The 22,006-nt window shown below is 41.5% G+C and overlaps 1 protein-coding gene across 6 annotated transcripts in view; it reads left to right on the top strand.

Annotated features, from left to right (window-relative positions):
• The window catches only part of anks1b (ankyrin repeat and sterile alpha motif domain containing 1B), a 278,541-nt gene that overhangs the window by 211,276 nt on the left and 45,259 nt on the right, over positions 1–22,006 (top strand). For all 6 annotated transcript variants that reach the window (XM_084911141.1, XM_084911142.1, XM_084911145.1 and 3 more), the window contains 6 exons: positions 2–648; positions 1,235–1,357; positions 4,579–4,648; positions 7,462–7,568; positions 17,853–17,951; positions 19,305–19,457. In XM_084911141.1, coding sequence (XP_084767267.1) covers positions 2–648; positions 1,235–1,357; positions 4,579–4,648; positions 7,462–7,568; positions 17,853–17,951; positions 19,305–19,457 — 1,199 coding nt within the window. The remainder of the gene's footprint in view (position 1; positions 649–1,234; positions 1,358–4,578; positions 4,649–7,461; positions 7,569–17,852; positions 17,952–19,304; positions 19,458–22,006) is intronic.

The following is a 22,006-nucleotide window of genomic DNA, read 5'->3' as shown; positions in this document are numbered from 1 at the left end:
GACGACGTCCCTTATCAGCGAGACCCGACTCCTCCTCCCTGCTTGTCCTCCAAATCAAACGCTCTGTCACAGGACCACAGGAAAAGCCACATCCCAGAGGAGTTTGCAGGCCTGCTTCATGGATCTTCTCCAGCCTGTGAACCCCCCGATACACCTTACCACCTTTACAGCCCCAAATCCTTTAAAAATACAGATGTCCAGAGCAACTTTCTGCAGACCCCGGAGTTCAGCATTGTGATCGGCGGAGGAGCCAGTCAGGTCTTCTCCCGGCCAGGGAGTGAGTCATACTCTCAGAGCTTAGCCAACGACACTCGAAAGCCACAGGTTGTGTACCGGACTATCTTCCACACCAAGGTCAACCAGGACCAGGCTCAACCCAGAAACTGTGAACAGGTAGATCTGCCTCGTGGATGGTCTACCCTGAGCCACCCACCCTCTTGTTCCTCTGGTCAAAACGGAGAAGTTGCAGATTTACGGGGAAGCCAGACAGGAGCGACATCCAAAGACAGTTCACCTGGGATTGGCTACGAGGAAAGGGCTTGCACCCTTGGGAGGATGAGGTCCATGCCACGCAGTGTGTTGGACCTGCAGCTTTCGAAATCTCTTTCCAAGTCTGATTCTAACCTAGTGGCAGTGTCTCCCATACAGGTAAGTTCTCGCTACCTTAAAAGTGTCATTCTCTATGCAGCCAGAGCACTAAAAAGAACATGAATTCTGCGATTTAGATTAATAAGAGTTATTAACAAGAGTCTTTCTTATTAAGTGTTTCTGAGAATTCATTTGACATCATAAGTAAAACTTCACTCTTTTTAAGCGTCTGCACAAGCAAAGAAGTCTCCAGTATTGTTGTACTGAGCACAAATGCAAATATCGTAAATATTCACTTATATAAAAATAATTTGCATCTTGCTGTGTCATGTGACTTCATAAACAGAGCAGAAACCAGTCCAGCCAATTGGATAACTCATCAATCTGGGTCACAATGTTCTCTGCCGCAGCACATTTTATGAGACTTCTGTAATTCATTGTAAATAAATCATGAGCTAAATACATAATCTGTTTGATGAAAATAGTGCCATTACAGCTGAAAGTTTGATGAGCACTGAACGGACTTATTTTCAGTTTTAGTTGTTCATATTTTTAAGGTTAAATATTTGGCAACTTTTGTTTTGCATCTCGTATTTGTGCAGTAATTAAGCACAAAGTGTTTTATTTTGGTTTTTTTTCCTTACAGGAAGAGCACAGCTGGGGGTCCGGATCACGGGGCCAGGGCCCTGGAAGCCCGAGCCCACGTGAAGGCGCCAGCCCGGAGGGGAGATTGGAGAGAACGCCGTCTTTCACTGCTGAGTGGGAAGAGGTAAGAAGACCGTTTTCCTGACATGCACAGCTTATCACCCAACATTTAGCATCAATTGCAACATTAAAGAAGAAGCCAAGTTGTCAGCGCCTCTGCTCTGACACTGCATTTATTTTGGTGATAAAATGGATTAAATCCATCGTGCTTTGTCAAAGTGAACCGTCTCAGCAGGAAACAGTTGAAAACTCCGCACCCACAGCAGTGAGCTGCTTCAATTTTCCCTCCCTTTGAAATACACTCGGCTACTACAGTGCAGAAGGAGCCCAAGTGCTAATTTAACATGCTCACATATTGATTTTGTTCTGTAACCAGCGATGAAGCTGCGGGGAAGACCCACGTATCTGAGAGAAGGCAGTTTGTAGTTTCTATTAAAGAGCTGTGGTCCAGGGTGCTGCGTGCTTTGGTCTTGGTGTGTTTGTGTCCGGGGTTCTTTCAATATTAAAGGGTCTCTGACAGAGATGTGATGCATTGACTGGACACCACTGTTTGGATCCTTATAACCATTTGGGGTCACAGACACATTGACTTCCGCTCACTCTTCACGCCTCAGAAAAAAAGCACTCGTTGCACCCTGACACACCCAGAAAATCAAAAACCAAGTTTTGCAAAAAAAGAAAGTTCCATCACACGTAATCATGGGGATGCCTTAATTAGTCTCTCTATTGTTAAAGTAACTCTAATGCATGTCAGTGGAAGTCCATTTGTGCGTGCCTTTCCACATTTGCATGCACATGTTCATTAATTCCTCCACGCAGCTCATGACTTCCTGATGATGATGAATTGCCATATGGAATTTTCCACAGTTCTCATATTTCTTTTTCTGGATAATTGCATGCTGCGTGAGGAAGAGATAAGGTTAGATTGGCCCCGGGGAAATTTAAGGTTGGTAAACAGGGATTTCAGAGGAAAAAATAACAAAGCTGCTCTATATCTATCACATGCTCAGGAAAGTGTTGCATTATTGAGAAGAGAGAAGTGGCAAGGGACATTCCATAACAGTCAGTGATTTGAAGATACTCATTCTCTTTAGTGCAACAAGCTGAAAGGTAGTCCAATATGCTGGTTTATACCAAAAATATGGTTAATTGGGGGGGTTCTTCTTGGTCAAAATCTAAACTCAAGTGACCGAGATTAGTCTCTTAATCTGAGCCTGACACATGAAACATGGGTTGCATTAGTTTTATTTTGTAGGGGAGCTAAAACACTCCAGAGATCTGCTGTAGATCTAGTAAATGCATCTGATCATATTTGGAATTAGGACCTGCAAACTATTTGACATTTCTTCAAAGGTAACTATTCTATCCCTGCTTTGAATGACTGTGCATTGTTATGGTAGATCTGCTAGAACTTGCATTGTGCAGATGATATTGATGAACTTGCAAGAAAAGATGCTGGAACATCTTGATAAAGCATTGCCCCAGCTCATAACCAACAATATCCAAGGTATCAATTTAGATTTCAAAGTCAGTGGGACAAGACAGGAAATGGTGAAGACCTTCAAGTATCTTGGTTCCATGATATTAGATAAAGGCTTAAAACTTGAGATTTTGGTAAAGACAGCAGCTGAAATACCAAAATTTAAGACCACCAGCTAAGTTTACACTTGTTTGTTCCTACCACCTTATTTCAAATTCCAACGTTCAGAGTTTGACATGTCATCCCACAATATACATGTTTAACTATATACAAGTCTACACTCATATACAATATAGACATAAAACAATTTAAGCTCACAAACCAAAACAACAAACTGCACTTTTACATTGGCTAAACACCCTGTGATTATCTGTATGTGCTCCAAAATTCACCTGCTGTGCTTCCTGTTGTCTAACTTTCTGTACGCCTGTGAAAAATGGACCCTCGTGACAGGACTCCAAAGACGTATTCTGGCATTACAGATAATATAGTCCATGACTGATGTGTTATATAATCCATCCATCCATCCATTCGCTTCCGCTTATCCTTTTCAGGGTCGCGGGGGGCGCTGGAGCCTATCCCAGCTGTCATAGGGCGAGAGGCGGGGTACACTCTGGACAGGTCGCCAGTCTGTCGCAGGGCCAACACACAGGGACAGACAACCATTCGCACTCACATTCATTCGTACATTCACACCTAGTGACAATTTGGATTATCCAATTAACCTATCCCCACAAGCTGCATGTCTTTGGACGGTGGGAGGAAGCCGGAGTACCCGGAGGGAACCCACGCAAACACGGGGAGAACATGCAAACTCCACACAGAATGTTGGAATTGAACTCAGGACCTTCTTGCTGTGCAGCAACAGTGCTAACCACCGTGCCACCGTGCATATAATATAGTGTCAAATTTTAATTGGTCCATCACCCGGTGATCTTCTTCTTTGTTGTTTAACGATGATTCAAAACATCTCAGGCACTTCTGTGCAGATTGGCTTTGATGTCTTGATACTGGGGTGGATGAATGGATTCGACTTGACCCAAACCAACTGCTTTTAGACTTTTTAGACCTACAGATGATCTCCTTGCCAATAAACTGCATTTAAATAGTTGTAGTTGTACACGTCATTTTTTTTCTTTTTTTAAAATAATGTATCATTAACAGCATTTTTGATTCATTAGCTTTACTTTACTTCAAAATAAAGTTGTTTAGAAAAATGTCACATCAGCTTTAAATCAGCTTTAAATCTACCACTCTGAGTCTTGATTTATTGCTTGCATTTGCATTGGTGCTTGGTGTGTAGTGACATATGCAGAAATTACTTTCAGTTTATCCTATTACAAAGACCACCTTCATGGTCTGTCAGCTTGTAAACAGCATTTGAATTTGTCAGACCTGACTCCTTAAACACTCGGGTTTCTCTGACCTCTGAGCCAGCGGTGCTGAAATGTAGGTGGATGTGCAGGTTGCATAGTTAAGTGGTTATCAGCAGGTCCAGGGTTGAGGATGATCATTTTACTGCTAGTAGTCAGACACTAATGAAGCCACACTAGCTCTCTCCAATCCAGCCTTCTCCTTTCATCTCTGCTCTGGTGTCTTTAAATTTCCCGTTCCTCCATGCTTTTCCAATTCACAGGGGGAATGACTGGCATTGAGCATGCAGGCTGGCGTAATGATCATGCTACGTGACACGCGAATCTAGAAATAGGGGTTAGCCTTATTACTGGGAAATGACTTTTCCTTGCACACGCTGTACATCTCTCTAACTGAGATTCTCCCTCACTCTCTTTCTCTGATCTGATCAGATTGACAAGATTATGAGCTCCATTGGGGCAGGAATAAGCAGTGGATTGGACATTAAGGATGATACCTCAGGTAAGCACGCGCATGTATGAGTGAGTGTGTGTGAATCTGACTTTAAGGGCAAGTCATGCGGCGTATCAATTAAATTTTTAGTCATATGCTCATATGTTGGGCACCATTTTTCCATAGTATGATAGTATTGCACTTAACATAGCAGTTGCTGAGTAATTAAGAGATTATGACAAGTTAGAATCTGAGTTTTGTTACTACCAAACCTTGGGTAATGAGATAAATTAGCAGTGTTGGAGTGTTACTCACACATAACTTGATACTTTAAAAAATGTACTTACTAATTTGCTTATTTACTTCTGAGAATGGAATTTCTTATGCTATTTATTACCTTACTTTTGTGTTATTCTTTAATATACCCTCTAATGCATTTCCATAGTCCCATACACCGACACAAATCCCTACCCTACAGTAATAAGGACACACAATCTTTCTTTTGAACAGAAAGCCAACAACACAAAGCAATGCTGCTTTGAAGAGTGCCTCTTGAAGTTCAGGCTCTGGCTGCCGGACTGGGTTCAGCATACAATCAGTTCTTTGCTAGCTTTGTGTCAACGTTACAATGCAGTATGGAGTTTGCACTTTACCATCATGCTCTGGTGCTTTCTCTGTTGCTGTGGTAAAAATATACTCACAGCCTGCTGGATAGGTCTTTGCCTCAGTTTTTGCCAGCAAATTTCCAGTGTTTTGCTAATATGCTATTAAGCACTAATTAGCAGGTATGTGTATTTGTGTTGCCCATCTACAGTGAATCACTGCAGATTGCTAACAAAGCTTGTTAACAGTTACTTAGAACAGTTTTGGGTTCCAAAAAAACACAAAATGTGTATGCTTTAAGTTAGTGCTTCAAAAACCAAAGGGTGGCTACACCCATCATGGATATATGGTCTATATTGTGTGTGCTTTTAACAGGAAATGTTTGCAAAATAATGTGCTGTACCCCCTGGTGGTAAAGTGCCATTCACACAACATTATACTGTGCATAGATCTTTTAGAAAAAGGTTTCTTTAAGCTTATTGATCGCATTAAAAACACATTATTTGTAATTGAAATAATGGGTGTTAATGATGAATTAGCAAGTGCCACAGATCTTATAGGAGCTCAGCTCTTACTGGGTCCGACATAACTTGAACTGAGGCATTGACCCTGTCAGCTAGACCCATTATAGGAAACAAAAGAGAGACCCCACATGTGGTAAATTTTGAAATAATGGGGGGAAAGCGACAGCACAGCAGTTCAGATAAGAAGTCACTTAAAATAGTAATGTTAAACTTGCATTTTTAAAAAAAAATTATTATTATCTTTTTGGATTTGTAAAATCTATATAGGTTGTATATAGAATATTAGATAGAGGTGGAGTTGCAAGGAAATACTAAAATTTGAATAATTGATTTCCTGTTTTATTTTCAGCTAAGAAGCTTTTTTATATTGTTGATAGAAATGGTGGCCAAAACTATGAAATTAAGACTGCCGTTGTTAATTTAAGAATTTATCTGATTAGCATGTGGGTGGTTTTGTAAGTGATCTTGTGTGGTTCTTACGGGAAAAATTGAACTTTTTTTCTGCACAGAAAAGCACTGTTTTTGCCAGTTTCCTCACCTGCATACCTTGAAGTCTCCACTAGTCATCTCTATTTACTGCATTCATCCCCCTTTCCCTGTATTAAGTCCCCCATCCTCCACCTCCTGATCCTCTCTCTCTCTCTTTTCATCTGTGAATGCAAAGCTGCTTTTATCCATGGTTACCACAGAGAGAAATCTAGTTTATGCCACACCAGTTCTTCCCACCAACAACATATACAAAGCACCGCGCGCACACACACACACACACACACACACAGACGTGTGTGTATATTTATGGCCACATGGATACAGTCAGCATGGTGCTGGTATGAGCAGTCGGCAGCTCAGCTCGCAGACAAAGGAGCTGAAGATGTTGCAAGGACTATTATCAGCAGTGCGAGCAAGATATATGTAGAGCAGCAGAGAGAAAGCAGGGTGATGATCGACACTGAGAGAAGACGGAGACTGGAGGTAGACAGGGGAAAGTGAGCGAGGGAGAGAGAGAGTGAGCGAGCGAGACTGAGAGAGTGAGGGAACGAAGGAGGAAAGCAGTGCGCTCAGAAAAGAGAGAGAGACGGAGAGAGAGGAGGCTGCAGAAGCATACAGATGAGAGTGGGAGTACTTGATAAAGAGAAATCTACAACGCGGGCAGCTCTCTCTCTTTTTCTCTCTCTGAAACACACACACACACACACACACATTTGCGTGCACACACACACACAAGCTCCGGGGAGCAGCCAAGCGAGCGCAACAGCTGAAAAGAAGCTGCTGCTGTGCTGTGCACGACAAACACACAGTCGATTTTGCTTGCGGATCTATACCTCCAGTCTTATCCATCACCCATTTCTGGCAGGATTTAACCTCCATGACAGAAGCTTTTTTCTGGATACAACTTCAGCCCTCAGCCCCTTCCCATCTTTCCTCCAGCTGGATTCAGAGAAAGAAGCGTCTGGACGTCTTAACCTCCACTTTTACCTGCTTGCACCCTTGCATGCTGACCCCCTTCATACTCACCATGCCCCTTGCCTAGCCTCCTTTTCTTCCCCCCTTTCCCCCCTCTACCTGCCCTCCCTTCATCTTTGTTGTCTTGCTGCCTTGCCAAAAGACTCTTCAAAAGCATGGCGGGCTCCTTCGACAGCCACTTTGCCCGCCACAACATGATGTGGCAGTGCCAGCTGTCTCAGCCAGACTGCCGCTGCTACCGCGTGGATGGCTACTCCCTACTGAAACGTTTGCCCCTCCACCCCCTTATAGGTCCCCGCTGCCCGCTGCAGTCTGTGGGCCAGTGGCTAGACTCCATCGGCCTGGTCCAGTACGAAAACCACCTGCTGGCCAATGGATTTGACAACGTCCAGTTTATGGTGAGTGTTTTCATTGTGTTTTGAGGGAAAAGAAAGCTTCTTCAAGCTTTCTCTGCTCCTCGAGCTCTTCGTGTCATTGTTTTCTGTGCAGGGATTTGCATGACCAGCGTGTTTCCTCCATCACTCTGATTTTTTAGTTTGAATTCATTGAATTTCCCCTTTTTTTTGTATCATCTTCTCTCTCTTTCTTTCATTCTTCCCTTCCCATCATTACTGCCTCTCCCATCTGATGCCATGTGAGGTCCTCCTACGCACAGAAATCCTACACCACATTTCTGCCACAGCAAAAAATCCAGCTCCAGCATCATGCTGCACACATACGTGCTCATGCTGCAATAAAAATGCATGCTGAAATCAGTTGTTTTACGGTTTTTGCACGCATCCGCTTGCACACAGAGGAAAAACTGTGCACACAACCACCTGTAGCCTGCGGATCGGGATCCAAACTGATAGTCTCCTCTAGTTTATGCAATCCCTTCTTAATCAGTGACGTAGGAAGAGAAACTCGCTAGGTCATTTTGGACATTCTTTTGATGTTGCATGTGTGTGTTAGTGGGAAAGATATCCACGGAAGAGGGAGGGATGAGCAGGAAAGTGGGAAATGAAAACAAGGAGAGAAAGCAGTAGAGAAGCGATGACGCTCGATCAAGAAAAACTGCAGCAGAAGCAGAAAGATGGGAGACAAAGCAGAGAGATGCTGACTGGATGACTTCCTCTTCAGTTGGAGATTATTATTACTAATAATCTCCAACTGAAGGGGGGGCGATATCTCAAAAATGGCAGATATAAAGGGGTTCGAGGGTTTATCCAGTTCTCTAATTCTGGTTGACTTACAGCCTCTTATTTTCTCCCGACTTCTTGACATCCAGAAGAGAGAATACAGATAAATGTTGATGTTTCTGACATCAGGTCAACCGCCAGGGTATGCATGGATCACCATAAGTATTTATGGATGCATGTAAGCCTGTGTGAGCGTTCTGGTCCTACACTCAGTGTGACCTGCATCTGTTCCTTTAGTTACCCTGGCAACAGGATGAAATCACACCATCTCTCTGTTGTGTGTTTCTCCCACACGTGGTCACAGTTTATCTTGTGGTTAAAGTATTTAATACAGATGAAATGGTTTTGAAGAAGCAGTAGGTGTATCTGGGCCGTCTAAGATAAAGAATTAAACATGGTGATAATTGCAGCGCACTGTCTTGAAAATGTACAATTCTACCCATTAGAGAGAGCATAAGTTTCCCCTTTTTTCTGAGTCAGTTTTATTTGTATAGCACTAGTTCACAACAACAGTTAGCTCAATGTATGTTGCACTGTGAGGTAAAGACTCAACAATGTTAGAAAGAGACCCTCAAAAATCGGGTGCTCTATAAGCAGGGAGGAAGAACTTCATTTTAGCAGGAAGAGACCTTTTGCAGAACGAGTCTAAAAGAGGGGCAGTCATCTGCTGTGACCAGTTTAGCTATGAGGCCTAAGTTGTTTGTAGTCTTTCTATGCTCCTCTTTTGAAAATGCAGGAGAAAGGAGGCATAATCAAAGTGATAGACATATAAACCCATGCCGAGTGAAAAAAGTCTGTAATTGGAGGTCCCCTAGCAGACTTAATACATAGCAACATATCTAAGGCATGGTTGAGGGTCGACAGAGCATCCTTAAGTATAAGATTGATCAAAAAGTAAAGTTTTCAGCAACACAAGTAGAAATGGTGCTCATCTCCTGAACCCACTGGACGGGAGCCAGATAACTGAAGGCTTGGACTTCCTAAAAACCATGAGTAAGCCTATGCTCTGAGAATGAAGTACAATATCGGGATGGAGAAAGACAGAAATTCCTGATTTTCTTAAGCTGGTAACTGTTGAGAGCACATGCGGTTTTAGAGAACTTCTTGGTCTTAGTTTGATCGAGTTAGCCATTCTCGAAAGTCAGCCCAAGTTGCAAGTTAAAACCTGGAGCACCTTCATGGTTACTGTGTCAGGGTGGCTGAAACGGTACCATTCTTGCCTTGTGTACTTAGGGGATGCATCAATGCAGTGATGATGGCAAGATAGCAGATATTTCCTAATAAAGCTCAACATATAAAGCATACTTGAATTTTTTTATTGGCATACAGATTCATTCAGAAGCATTATCTCAAACTATCTTTTAATAAGATATTTATCTAAAACCAACCTGCCATCTGGAGTTTCAGCACAACTTCTAATTTTAATTGGAAATTTATATAAATCCATTTTCTCATAATGAATCGAGTTTCATGGGTGTCTGCAGAACATTACATTATTTTTCTGTTTACATCCTCCTTTGGTAAGTTAATGAGCAGAAGGTAGGAGTCACTGCAGCAGCTGTTAGTGTCCAGGCAACTGTTAACGTCACACATAGGCTGTTCACAGCTTTTTGTTTTGTTTTTTTGAACTCACATGTATTTTTTAAGCCCGTGGCTGTGCACCACCATTTATGTATCTGGATTACTCTCATGTGGACCTAGTTTATTGTCACTAACATTGTTTCTGAGAGACTCTGGGATTATCTGTTTTCCTTTACTCCCTCCATCCCATCACCCCTCTTTAAAAACGTATTCTCAATAGCTCAACCGTCTCCTCTGAAACGCCTTTAGATACAATTAATATTGAAAAGAGCTAAGATGAAGCTGCCTTGCAAACATCAGAGTAACTTCAAAGTCTCTTTTTCTAAGTGGTGCTTTTCTCCGGGTGTTAAAGTTTCGCTGGTGTCCCCCATGCTGAGTAGAGTTTGTAACTCCTTTTATGCTTTTTAACAGTCTTGACTAAACAAGAAGGCTGCTAATATTTTTCAACCTAGAGGGGAAAAAAATCAGTGTCCACCACAAATTGATATTAATGCGATTTAGGCACAGGCTACAGGCATTTTGTTGGGCGAGAGCAGCTCTTTTTTATTGTTGACTGGGTTCTTGAACGAGAGCTTTGTGCCACATTCATTTCACTCAGTATGGGAAATCGAGTGGTGTGGATGATTCAAACCACGACTCTGCTTATTACAAAATAAAAGCTTTTTTTTCCCTTCCCGTTTCAAGGCCAGTTCATTTGTACAGCTGATTGGTTTGCAAATTAATTTGCCCTCGAGTTTGATCTGCGTCAGTGCATAACTGTGAAAGGCCCCATGTGGCGTGCAAGAATATATACATCTATATAGACATGAATACTGTTTAAGTATGGGCCTTCCAATCTACCATTATCATTTACTGCTAATAGGAGTCATAAGTGTGGGTGTGTCCGGGCACCTTAACCACCCAGGAGAGGACGAGTGCTGCCGGATTGATGGACAAATGGCGAGGAGTAGAACGGTCGTTATGGACACAGAATTTTATACGAAGGACACTGGATAGAGGCTAATCACATCCACTTCAGTGACCGTTCATGTATGGAAAACTTAAAGACAGAGAGACATGCAAGAGCACGGACACAGACAGACAGAGGCTGACTCACGTTAGCTGTTTCTGTTTGGATCCAAACAGGCCCTCATGTCTTGTCTTGCACTTTGACTTGCTGAATGAGCTACTAAGCGATTCTTCATTAAGATATTTGTTGGTAGCTTAACCTCTTACGCTAAAGTTAAAACGATGCATTACTTTTTTAATTCCTGTATACTTGACACTACCTTTGTGGTATTCTGCAGCTTAATAAACAATAAGCCTTACTGTATATATGTCCACGTATCAGTACAAATTCCCATTCTAATTTAAAGGACATACCCTAAACCTTTGTTTCATTATTGAAGGATTAGAGCAAACAGTAAAGTTGTCAGGAAAACACACCCCAAAGCTCACTTCATATGATGCAACAAATGATGCTACAAGACTGTTCATCTCTAGTTTGTTAATGCGAAAAATCTCTTATGTTAGCGAGTTGCAATAGCAGGAGCTTTGCAGAGGTTTCATAGTGCTTGCAACCTGCATAGTTTTCTTCCTTTACGCTTACATTCATGTCCTTTCTTGCATATCATCTCTTTTGAAAAGTTGCAGATTACTCTGGTGTTTTTGTCCTTTTTATTTTTGGGGCAATTGCACCATTTCTTTCTTTCTAACTCTCGATCATTTAGAAAATTAAAGGACTCCTGTAATGCAAGAGTACAGTAACATGATCACAGAGGGAAGGATCACATCCAGAGGGAGTTTTGAAAGAATGTTGGAAAGCAATGACAAAACGGTCAAATAGAGAGTAAATAATGTCCTTACAACAATGAACCATTTATTAAACCTTGTGCTAAAAAATTCTCAGCTGGAACTGTACCAAATTTCATGCGACAGAAACTAAGCACAACACATGCTGCATCTGCTGTAGTCCTAGCAGCATGCGGTGGCCTCTTCCATGAATGTGCTACACTTCAAAAAATAGTGCTGGTTGCATTTTTCATAACAGATACTGGACCCTGGTACAGGCGGCAGACAGGGTGTAACAAGAGCATATATTTGAATAGATTTTCAGATAGTGGCCACCTGGCAAATGTATGTAGTCACTCTCTGTTTACCTCCTCTGATCTTTTTTTTTTTTTTCCTCCTACCCTTTTTTAAAAAAGTTTTTTTTAGGTGCTCATCTGCATACATTATCCAGTTGCTTTTTTGCCGCTAGGCAGGTAATGTACAGCGGGTGTTTCTGGGCTTTCTCACAAAAAATAGCCGCCTCCCGGGTCTGGAAGTTATACCGATGAGTGCAGGGAACCTAAATGGTCAAGATGTGTGCTGTGAAACTAAAACAAGGAGACAAAGGACGATAAAATGCTTCATAAAACTGAAGGGCACTGGAGAGTCTGTGATATTGCCGCTCCCTAGTTGTTCATCATGGCGAGCAGCAGCCTTTCATATGTTTTCTAAGATGCAAATACATCTAGTGAGAGGAGAATTGAAAGCAAAGCTACGTCATATTTATGGGATCACTGGAGCGAGAAGCCCATTCTTCTTGTTTAGCCCTCTAACTGCAGTCACATTGTCCCAGCTAATACTCATTACAATCAAACCCACACACACACACACTGCATGCCAGCACATATATATGCTGAGAATATCCGAATGAATAGAGGATAGTGAAGAAAGCTGATTTTTTTTTAAAGCACAGTTGTGATAGAAAATAGTAGAGAATTCCTACTAAGTGCCACATAAACTGGTTATCAGTGGACTGTAGAGGCACTGAGATACACACACTAATACAAAAGAATGCCATGTGCAGTGAAACCTTAATCATGATGCTTTTTATTTAGTTTCATTCAACACAGTGAAATAAAAGAAGGATAAAAGACTCCAGAGCTGCAGAAGAATGAGGTCGCAGTGAAAGAAATGGAGAGGTAAAGCATTATGTATAATAAAGAAACAGCAGCTGAATTAGAAAAAAAAAAAAGCATGCAAAGCTAGCGGAATTAATTTGACCCTGAGCTTCTCCTGATAGTGAAGTTAGGAAACAACAGCATTAGAAATAACACAATCTCAGTATTCATATTTCATAAGGTGGTTACATTTAATACAGCTTATGAAGGGATTTATTCTGGAACCGAAATTCTTCAAACTGCCGCAAAGTTGTAGAAACTTAAGTCACTGCCTCTTCACACGGGAGAAGGCGATAAATCTAAGAGCAACAACTTTTGTAAAGAAACCAAAAGGAATATGAATTACAGACTAAAAGTGCAAGTGAGGACAGAGAAGAGAGGGTTTGAATAGTTAGTAAGTGAGAGAGGCAACAAAATAATGAGGAAAGAGGAACGCTTCTGAAATAAGCGGCGGAGAATCGCAAAGAGAGAAGATCAGAGGGATGAACACAGGCATGGAAAGAACAGAGAGAGAGAGCAAAGAGACACAGTAGGTCGAGCATGATTTGTAGCACACACCCGGGCCTGCTGGAGCCGATAATGGTCGTCACTACTATCGTTTTTTGCTCCATCTCTAATCTCAGCCTCAACCCCCTGCTACTGCACATGAATTTTAATTTCTGCATTTAGAGATTTTGCCCTCTCTGGCACAGTTGTTAAGCGGCGTGGTCTAAGTATCACAAAATAACTGCGGGCTATGGCAATTGTATCAACTCTGTGGATGCTAAAAACCTCCGTAATGGATTGTTAGAGCTCATTCCAGTCCATACCAGAGCTCATGTTTACCTCCAGAATACAAGATAAACAGTAGAAGCAGGAGGAGGAAAAGCACAACACCGTCATTAGTTGCTTTCACTTATTTCTGCTGGCTGTTGTGTTCATCTATTCATGTGATAACTGATCCCATGATCGATCACGCACACTTGGAAGTGGTAGCCATACTGTAGGGCAAACATAATGTTCAGACAAAGAGAAACAGGACAAAATAGGTTTGGAGAGAGAAAGAACAACATTAAGGAACCCCAGCTCTCTCCATCAAGAGCCCAACAGGGAGCAATTAGTCATGCTTCTTTAAACCCCCCCCAATCTACTCTGCTGTGAAGTTGTAGCATTGTGGCTCCAACGCCAACTCCTCTCTGTGCTCTATTAATCAGCCTGGGAGCTGATCTATGAACTGCACTCTTCTTCTTCCCACAGAGGTCCCAGTGTACAAGTAGGTGAAGACATTGTGGAAGCTAAGGTTTAGCCACAGAATGAGCCCAATCATCTGCTGCATTAGTTTTCACAGCCCGGTACAGTGACAGGCAGGTGGACCAGTCACACCGATCACTTTTCATGGGCATTTATTTAGTTTTTCATCTGATCGCATTATGTCATTTTCAGGAGATATGTCTTTGCAACCTGCATATTTCATCTGGATCTTTCAAAGGTTGAACACAAAGCAGAAGTAGGCTCACTCAGAGATCTAGAAGTAATCAGATTACAAACGGGAATTCAGTACTGGATTTATTGGGGATAAAATGGCAAAATCCCACTCTTAATTTCAAAAGCTTTAAATGAATTCTCATACAATAATACTGTAATAAAACTACTGTTCTTTGTAAGGTCCTAAATTCATCCAATTTTTCAAAATGGACCAATCTACCTCACAGGTACACACCTTTAAAGTCTGCCAACGACATCATATAAGATATTATATTATCTGTTTTTATATGATCTGCTCTGCAGTTGTTTTTTAGACTGTGGTGTAAACAAAATGGATAGAGATTTCATTTTATTGAGGCAAAAACAAAACATGATGACTTCATATTTTATTATTAAAACATGCATCGCATTGCTGTTTAGTGCAATTATGCCAGCCACACCTAGAGGAGCTCCTCAGTCATGGACCTCTATGCCACGAAGCTGCTGGTGCATAGTTCTCTTTGCTCTGTAGCTTACCATGGTCTGCTGCTCTGTGGCTCAGCTAAAAGCGCTTCCACTTTACGATAATAATACCACTTAGAGTTGATTGTTGAATATCTAGAGGGGAAGACATTTCACAAAGTGACTTGTTACAATGGTGTCATCCTATTACAGCACCATGCTCCAATTCAGCGAGCTCTTTAGAACGACATAATCTTTCACAAATGCTGGTAGAAGCAGACTGCCTGGCTAGCGGGTGTATTGGAAGGTTAAGAGGTGCAACTCAGTACTTTTGTCCAAGCACAATCTAGCTTTGAAATTGCTCAAGAGACTCTGTAAAAGTTTGCTCATTACCTTTTAGAATTGCTTCTTGAAGCCTGGAGCTGGTGTTCGGGACGTGTTCCTGCTTAGCAATCGTAGAGGTGGAAACAGCCAACTCCAGAGTGTCTTTTAATGCTACTTGCAAAATGGCACCCACCTGTTATTTAACTCACCAAAGCCCCTGATATGCATTATACAAGTTCACAACAGAAGCTCAGCTGCTGCACCAAAAGATTCAAATCTCTTAAAACACACACATTGATCTTTTAGTTCTAACTCCAGCACTGCTTCCTCGTTTTCTTTCATATTTGATATTTCCTTCCTTGCCAGTTTTTTTTTTTTTTTTACACTGCACCTGTTCAAAGCCATTACGCTGAGCGTACATGTCTAACACGGAGTCAAATTCACTTTAGCATATACAGACCTGAGCGCTGCAGTAGTCACCGTGCAGCGCTTTTCCTGGGAAGCCATTTAAAATTCAGCATGCAGAACGCTACCTCCTTCTTAAATGCAAATACAAGCAGATGCAATTAGCAGATACACAGCTGGACGCAGAATGGCGTAGGAATCTGCGTGAGAGAGCCATAAAGCGCAGCATGTTTCATGCATGACTGCAGAAACTCTTCAGGAAGCTGCAGTGAAAACTAAACTGCAGCAATGGCATACCTAGAATGAAAATGTCATAGCCAGGGAGCAAAATGTCCTTTTCGAGGGCAGAGTGTTCCCAGCATCGATCTCTACGCAGAAATGAAATAAGATGGAGGAAAACAGCAGCTATCTGGTATCTGCCTGTGTTCTTTCTTTCCTTCTTATCTTCTGTGTTATTAGTTAGCTCTTATTAGTTTGACAGAAAGGAGATGTGGAGGGAATGACAAGTGTAATCCTTCAGTACCAGTGCGCGCTGTCCGTGTGTGCTGGGAGTGTATGGATGGCCCTGAGACTGCCTGCAGGCTGCGTACACAGTCCCTCTCCTCTCCCATTTTCTTTGCCATCATTTTGATGATTACCTTTCTTTACTTTTCACTTCTGTCACAATCTGTATTTCTGACCATATTTCTGGCTGAGTCGCTGCTTCTCGGTGCTACAGCTGTCTGCCTGCACACCGCATCACTTCTTTCCTGTAATTATCTGTCTGCATGAAGACTCCCTCTCTGTCTCTCTTGCGGGAGAATGACTGATAGCTCTCTTATGGCTTCCCATTGGATTAATTAAAGGTGAGGCTGTATGATACCCATATAGGCTCTTGTTAGTCTTAAAAAAAGACCATCGTACTGCTGTCTGCCACTCTCTGTTGGTTGTGGAAAATCTCTTTTTCTTTGTTGTGTTTCCTATGATATTTTTTCCTCACAGCTAATGAAATCTTAATGCAATATTATCTGAGGAATAAACTCGATTTATTAATGTTATGGTCTAAAAACAGTTTTCAAAGGTAAACTACAGCAGCTACATGTGGCATTCTTAATAATGTGGTATTAATATTCCAGATAATATAAATCTACACATTAGCTTCATATGGCTATCTTGTTACAGATCTGTAGTTAAAACATTCTCATATCAATGTAGAAAAGAAGAGGGAGCAAGATAGAAGTGTTGATATAAGACTGCAAATCTAAGAGGTGTGATGATTCAAAGAGAGACGTACCTGTGGACTTGGATGTTCTCAAACATTCTAACTCATAATATCTGCTATAAATAAGATGATACTGAGATTTTTAAACTCGGATTTTACCATCATTACCCCACCTTATTAAACCAAATGCACACTCTGTGTCAGAGAGTTACAAAACTTAAGAAAACTTGATGAGTTTGCAAATAGGATTTTATTACTTAATGAAATGAGGAGAAAACTGCAACGAGGTAGCACGTTTATTTTTTACTCCCACCGCTGGGGGAAAAATATCATCCGTAAAATTTGGGTGTTATTATCTCAAAATGTCAAGTTAATTATCTCAACGTTTTGACTTGGTACATCAAACTTCAAAAGTAACTCATAAATGAGAAGAAAACTTCAGAATTCTGAAATAATAACTTGAAATTTCAACTTGGCTCTGCCTGGCAACAAGCTCCCATAGAAAGCGGAGGAAAATCCAGATATCTGAAACTAAACAGAGCAGGGATTTAGAGTCTACCTGAGTTGCAGCTTAAACTTGCACAGACATTTTTCGAACATCAACACTGGACAATATTAAAGATGAATTGCTCCCTCCACATGTAACGCATAAAAGCAGATGCGTTCTTACTAGCGGAAATGCTAAATGTGCTTGGGTAAAGGATGGAGGAAGGCAGGGACTTGTCTGGCCAGCTTGCTGGGTATTTACAGGACAATTACATGGACTATCCTCAAATAGACATTACACAGACTTTGCACTTGGAAGCCGGCAGCGTAAAGACCACCTAATGTCAGATCTGAAAGATGTGGACCTTTGTGTTCTTGCATGCAGCTCCATCGCGTAATGTCTAGATGTATGTCTGTATTTATGTTAGAATAATGAGTTGTGGTGCATTGCCAATGCGCTGTACACGAAAGCTGCTGATAGTGCAAACTTTTATCAGAAGCAGTGCTAAACGGGGTCAGGCTATAAGTACCAGAAGTGAAGCGTTTCACACTGAAAAGAAATTTGAGATGTGGCTCTTCTGTTGTTATTTTTCAAAGGAGTTATCTGTAGTGGAGCCTTGTTGGTTTGTGCTGTAACCTGTTTTGAAACCCTGTGTGTTATTTGGTGTTTTACAGGGCAGCAATGTGGTGGAGGACCAAGACCTGCTGGAAATTGGAATCCTTAACTCGGCCCACAGACAACGTCTCCTGCAGGCCATACGGCTCTTGCCCAGGGTCAGCGCTGCAAATAGTAACACTATCACACAAGAATACCACAGAGTCTACAAAGTGGATAATTTAGTCAGTCTGGACTGGGTTTATTGCAGCATCCATCTCAATGAAGTTATATAAATTCATGACCAATTGAAGGAGAGAATCTTGAGCCGGTCTGTACTCAGTCCTTTTTGTTTCATATAAAATTCAGCAAATCTTCTGCTACATCTGTTTCCGTGTGATATAACTCTCTGTGGGTGGCTGGGTATCTCTCTGCATGTTCTGCTCAACACTTGAACAAGAAGCATGCAGAGAAAGGTGCACCAAGCCACATTATCACAGCTTTGAAAGCACATAAAATTAAATGATGCGAGAAACTGCTAAATCCATATCTTCTCGCATCTGCAAAATGCACTCAATAAAAACATATCGACATGCTTTGAGCCGACATTTGCTGCTGAAAAGAGACCGGAAGTCTATTTTTTTCTTTTAAAAAAAGGCTGCTGCTATATGTTAGCAAGGTCAAATACTTTTGTGTGAGTGTGCAAGAGTCAAAGTAAGATCAAAAGTGCCCAGCTGCACACAGTGAGAGCAGAAGAAAGGAGTCTGCAACAGCGAGCTAAGAGAAAGGGGAGAGTCTGAGCTCGGAGATAAGCATGCTTCATAGAGACTCCAAAGAAAACTATGATCTCCGGTCAGCGTTTTCCTCCTCTCATCCCCAATAAACTTTTCAAAACACTGTAAGAGATGGAACCTTTTAACTTTTGTCTGCCCTCTCACAAAAAGACGCACACACTTGTGCAGACACATGTAGGCGAACACATGCTTAACTTAAGGTGGAGGTTGCAGAACGCTTGCTTGAAGCAACATAAGCTCTCTGAAGCGCTTTTGACTGTCAAAAGAAAAGTGAATGAATTATGTATTATCTGCTACACTCAAAGTGTCTCAGTGCAAGCAATGAGTCTGCTTTTGGTGTCTTTTTTACGAACCTTCTCAACAGTTGTGCTCGTGTTTCCTTTTCCTGTACTCGTTTAGCTTCCTCACCTGTTTCCTTTCGACTGAAGAAAGCCTTTAATATGGAATGCATCTTGAAAATAAAGCATTGCACAGGAATAAAATGGAAATTAGTAATAGGTATGTAGGCAGTAAGCATTCGCACCAGATCTTGCTTCAGATAGCAGCTGTTTTTATGCAGTAAAACTCCAGGTCTAAAATGTGGAAAATGAGAAGAAAGATAATCCGCTGTGCTCACAGCCTCGTGTTATGTACAAGAGCATGCAGCGAGAACAAACAGAACTACAGAAAAGTAATAAAAAGTGCGCTCCAAAGATAAACTTCTTCCGTAATCCCTTTTTTCTGCTCTGTGTACTTAAGGTGAGACCTATCGGATATGATGGCAACAACCCCACATCAGTGGCAGAGTGGCTGGAGTCTTTGGAGCTCGGGGACTACACCAAATCTTTCCTTGTCAATGGTTACACTTCCATGGAGCTGGTCAAAAAGATCTGGGAAATTGAGCTCATCAATGTAAGTCTACAGTGCTAAAAATAGCCATATTAAAAGATAAAATCTAATGAAAGCACAAAGGATTACATGGAAAGCCAAAACCTAATTTAGCCACTGGGTGATATCTTACTTTTTCCCAAGAGAATGAGCTCTGTAGTTCACTTTGAGTCAATTCCACATTACATTTCTGTGGCCATAACTCACTAGAGCACAGAAAAACAACAAAAATCAATTTGCAGCTGAAAATAGTGCCCAGTGAGTTCACCATTTAATCCAGGAACATTTGCTAAAAACAGCAGCGCTCAGCTGTTTCAGGGAATCTCTGAGTTTTTGTTTTTTAACCATAAATTTGACTCCCGTCTTAAAACTTCGGGCAAATGGTCAAGGTAGCAGAGTTCTGAATTCATTGCTTTTTCTTTCTTTTTTTCTTCGCTAAAGACATTTGTGGCAGAACCCATGAAAATATGTTCAAACAAGACAGGTATGAATACACTTGTGAAGTAAAACTCCCTCAACCAATTCCAGAAACTTGATTCTGTTCATCTGGACGTTTTCACAGTGAGAGTTTCATCACTACTCCAAGTGACTTCTTCAGTCTCAGCTCACTGCAGGTTTCACCTGCCTTATATACATTTACATAGTGGCCGAAAGTAGTACCACTGACTAACAAGAGGCTGTTTCATAGTCATTAATATGCAAATTGGGAAATTGCTGCAATTTCTGGGATTTCCTTACCTGGATGATTGAGCACACCCTCAGTCAATAGTCAGATATCTAGTCAGATTTTATTTCTGTACATATTCTCAAGCATAGCATTGGTTCAGGCAAAGCACCATCTAATTCTCACCCACCATCCCACAAGTTGATCTCATCCCATCCAGTTTTCCAGCTGCTATTCAGGCTCCTTTAACCTGCCTAAAGTTGCTGCAAGCCACTTGGCAACCCCCCTCCCTCCCCCATTCCTAACATGCTGTGTCCGATATTGTCGCTTACATTCTTCCCACCTGTGGCTTGCTGTGCATGTTCTATGAAAAGTGCGGAGGTCCCAGAGCAGAGCCATAAAATTAATACAGATTACTGCAGAAGGGAACCACAAACTTCTTTTATCTATAGATTTGACTGAGCTGGTGCTTTGTGAACTGGATGCTTGCTGGTTCTTGTCCTCATCTTTCACCTTGGTGACAGAGTGAGTTTGTATCTCCTATTGAGTGTACATATTATAACCCTGGAAAGTCATACTTCATTAGCCATGCAGGCTTACTGTTAGCCCTTTGGCTTCTTACTCGAGAACAAGGCTGAAGTTGATTCAGAGGCCATACTGTAAAGAAGGCCCATCAGGCATTTCTTCTCATTACTGTGCAATATGTGCTGAGAAAACTAACTGGAGGGAGGTACATTTTTTTTACTGTTAAATCATAACATTGCTTTGTCTTTTTCTTTCTTCATTTCGGTGTAGAGATTTCTGGTCCGATATCTGCAGTAACAAAAAAAAACCAAGGAGCTACTGAATGTGGAATTCTCTCTTTCTGTAAATATTAGTAAAGGGGAACGATAAGAAGGTTTGACATTTGGGTTTATGTGTTGTCACAGATAGTCCAGGTTTATGATTCAATTTTTACCAACATAAAATCTTCACTCGGAGATGCAGTTTAATGCAGGCCGATCTCTTTGGAGTGATGTGCTTCTTTGATGCTGGCAGTGTAACGAAATCATGCTCGATTGCAGGGGGCGCCTGCCTGGCTGATTTCAATGAGAGAGAGTGAGAAGGGGTGTTTTTCCTTCCCTGCGGAGGATAAAGTGATGAGTGATCAGCTGGAGGAGGTGGAGAGGGAGTTATATAAGCATGTGGGATGCAAGATGTTTTATAGCGCCGGGGATACCGCCCACATGCTGCACTTCTGTGTGTGTGTGTGTGTGTCTGGATGCATATGTGAGACAGTTAAACTGTTAATACATTCCTGTATGTTTATGTATTTGTATTCAATGTATGACATGCATGGATGTATATTAATTTTAGACCTGTTCATGTAAATTTGAATACTGTATAGCATCAAAAGATTTTCTGAATTAACTGAAACTGCAGTGCAGCACATTTTGCAGCCACTAGAGGGTGCCCACGTACACTGTATAGCCAAAAGTACTGCATGTCCCTATAAGACCTCAGATTGCATTTCACTGTTTGCACCGGGCTTCTTTGCTTCAGGAAACTTGCTTTTATTTTGGACTGTACTATCCCCAACTTTGCTATCATAGTGCTTTGGTGACAATGCTTCACTTATTCAACATGACTGTGGATAAAGAGATTTCCCAAGTTTAGTATAAAAACTTACCCAATGCTTTATTTTGGGTTTTAGTTCATGTTCTATATAAGGGGAGTGAAGAAGGGTTGCAGGGAAGGTCAAGTAGATGGGTACGATTGCCATCGGTGATTTATGACAGAAGGATAGCAGCAAGAGTGAAAGGGAAGGTTTGTAAGTGTAAAGCGTGAGACTTGCAATGATGTATGGTTTGAAGCTAGTGACACTGACAAAAAGACAGGAGGTGGAGCTGAAAGTAGTGTTGCTGAAGAG

The sequence above is a fragment of the Perissodus microlepis genome, chromosome 17 (genome assembly GCF_051167445.1).
Source record: "Perissodus microlepis isolate ML-2025 ecotype Zambia chromosome 17, ASM5116744v1, whole genome shotgun sequence".
Lineage (NCBI taxonomy): Eukaryota > Metazoa > Chordata > Actinopteri > Cichliformes > Cichlidae > Perissodus > Perissodus microlepis.
Note: the sequence above shows the minus strand (reverse complement) of the source record. Positions and strands in the feature narration are given on the sequence as shown.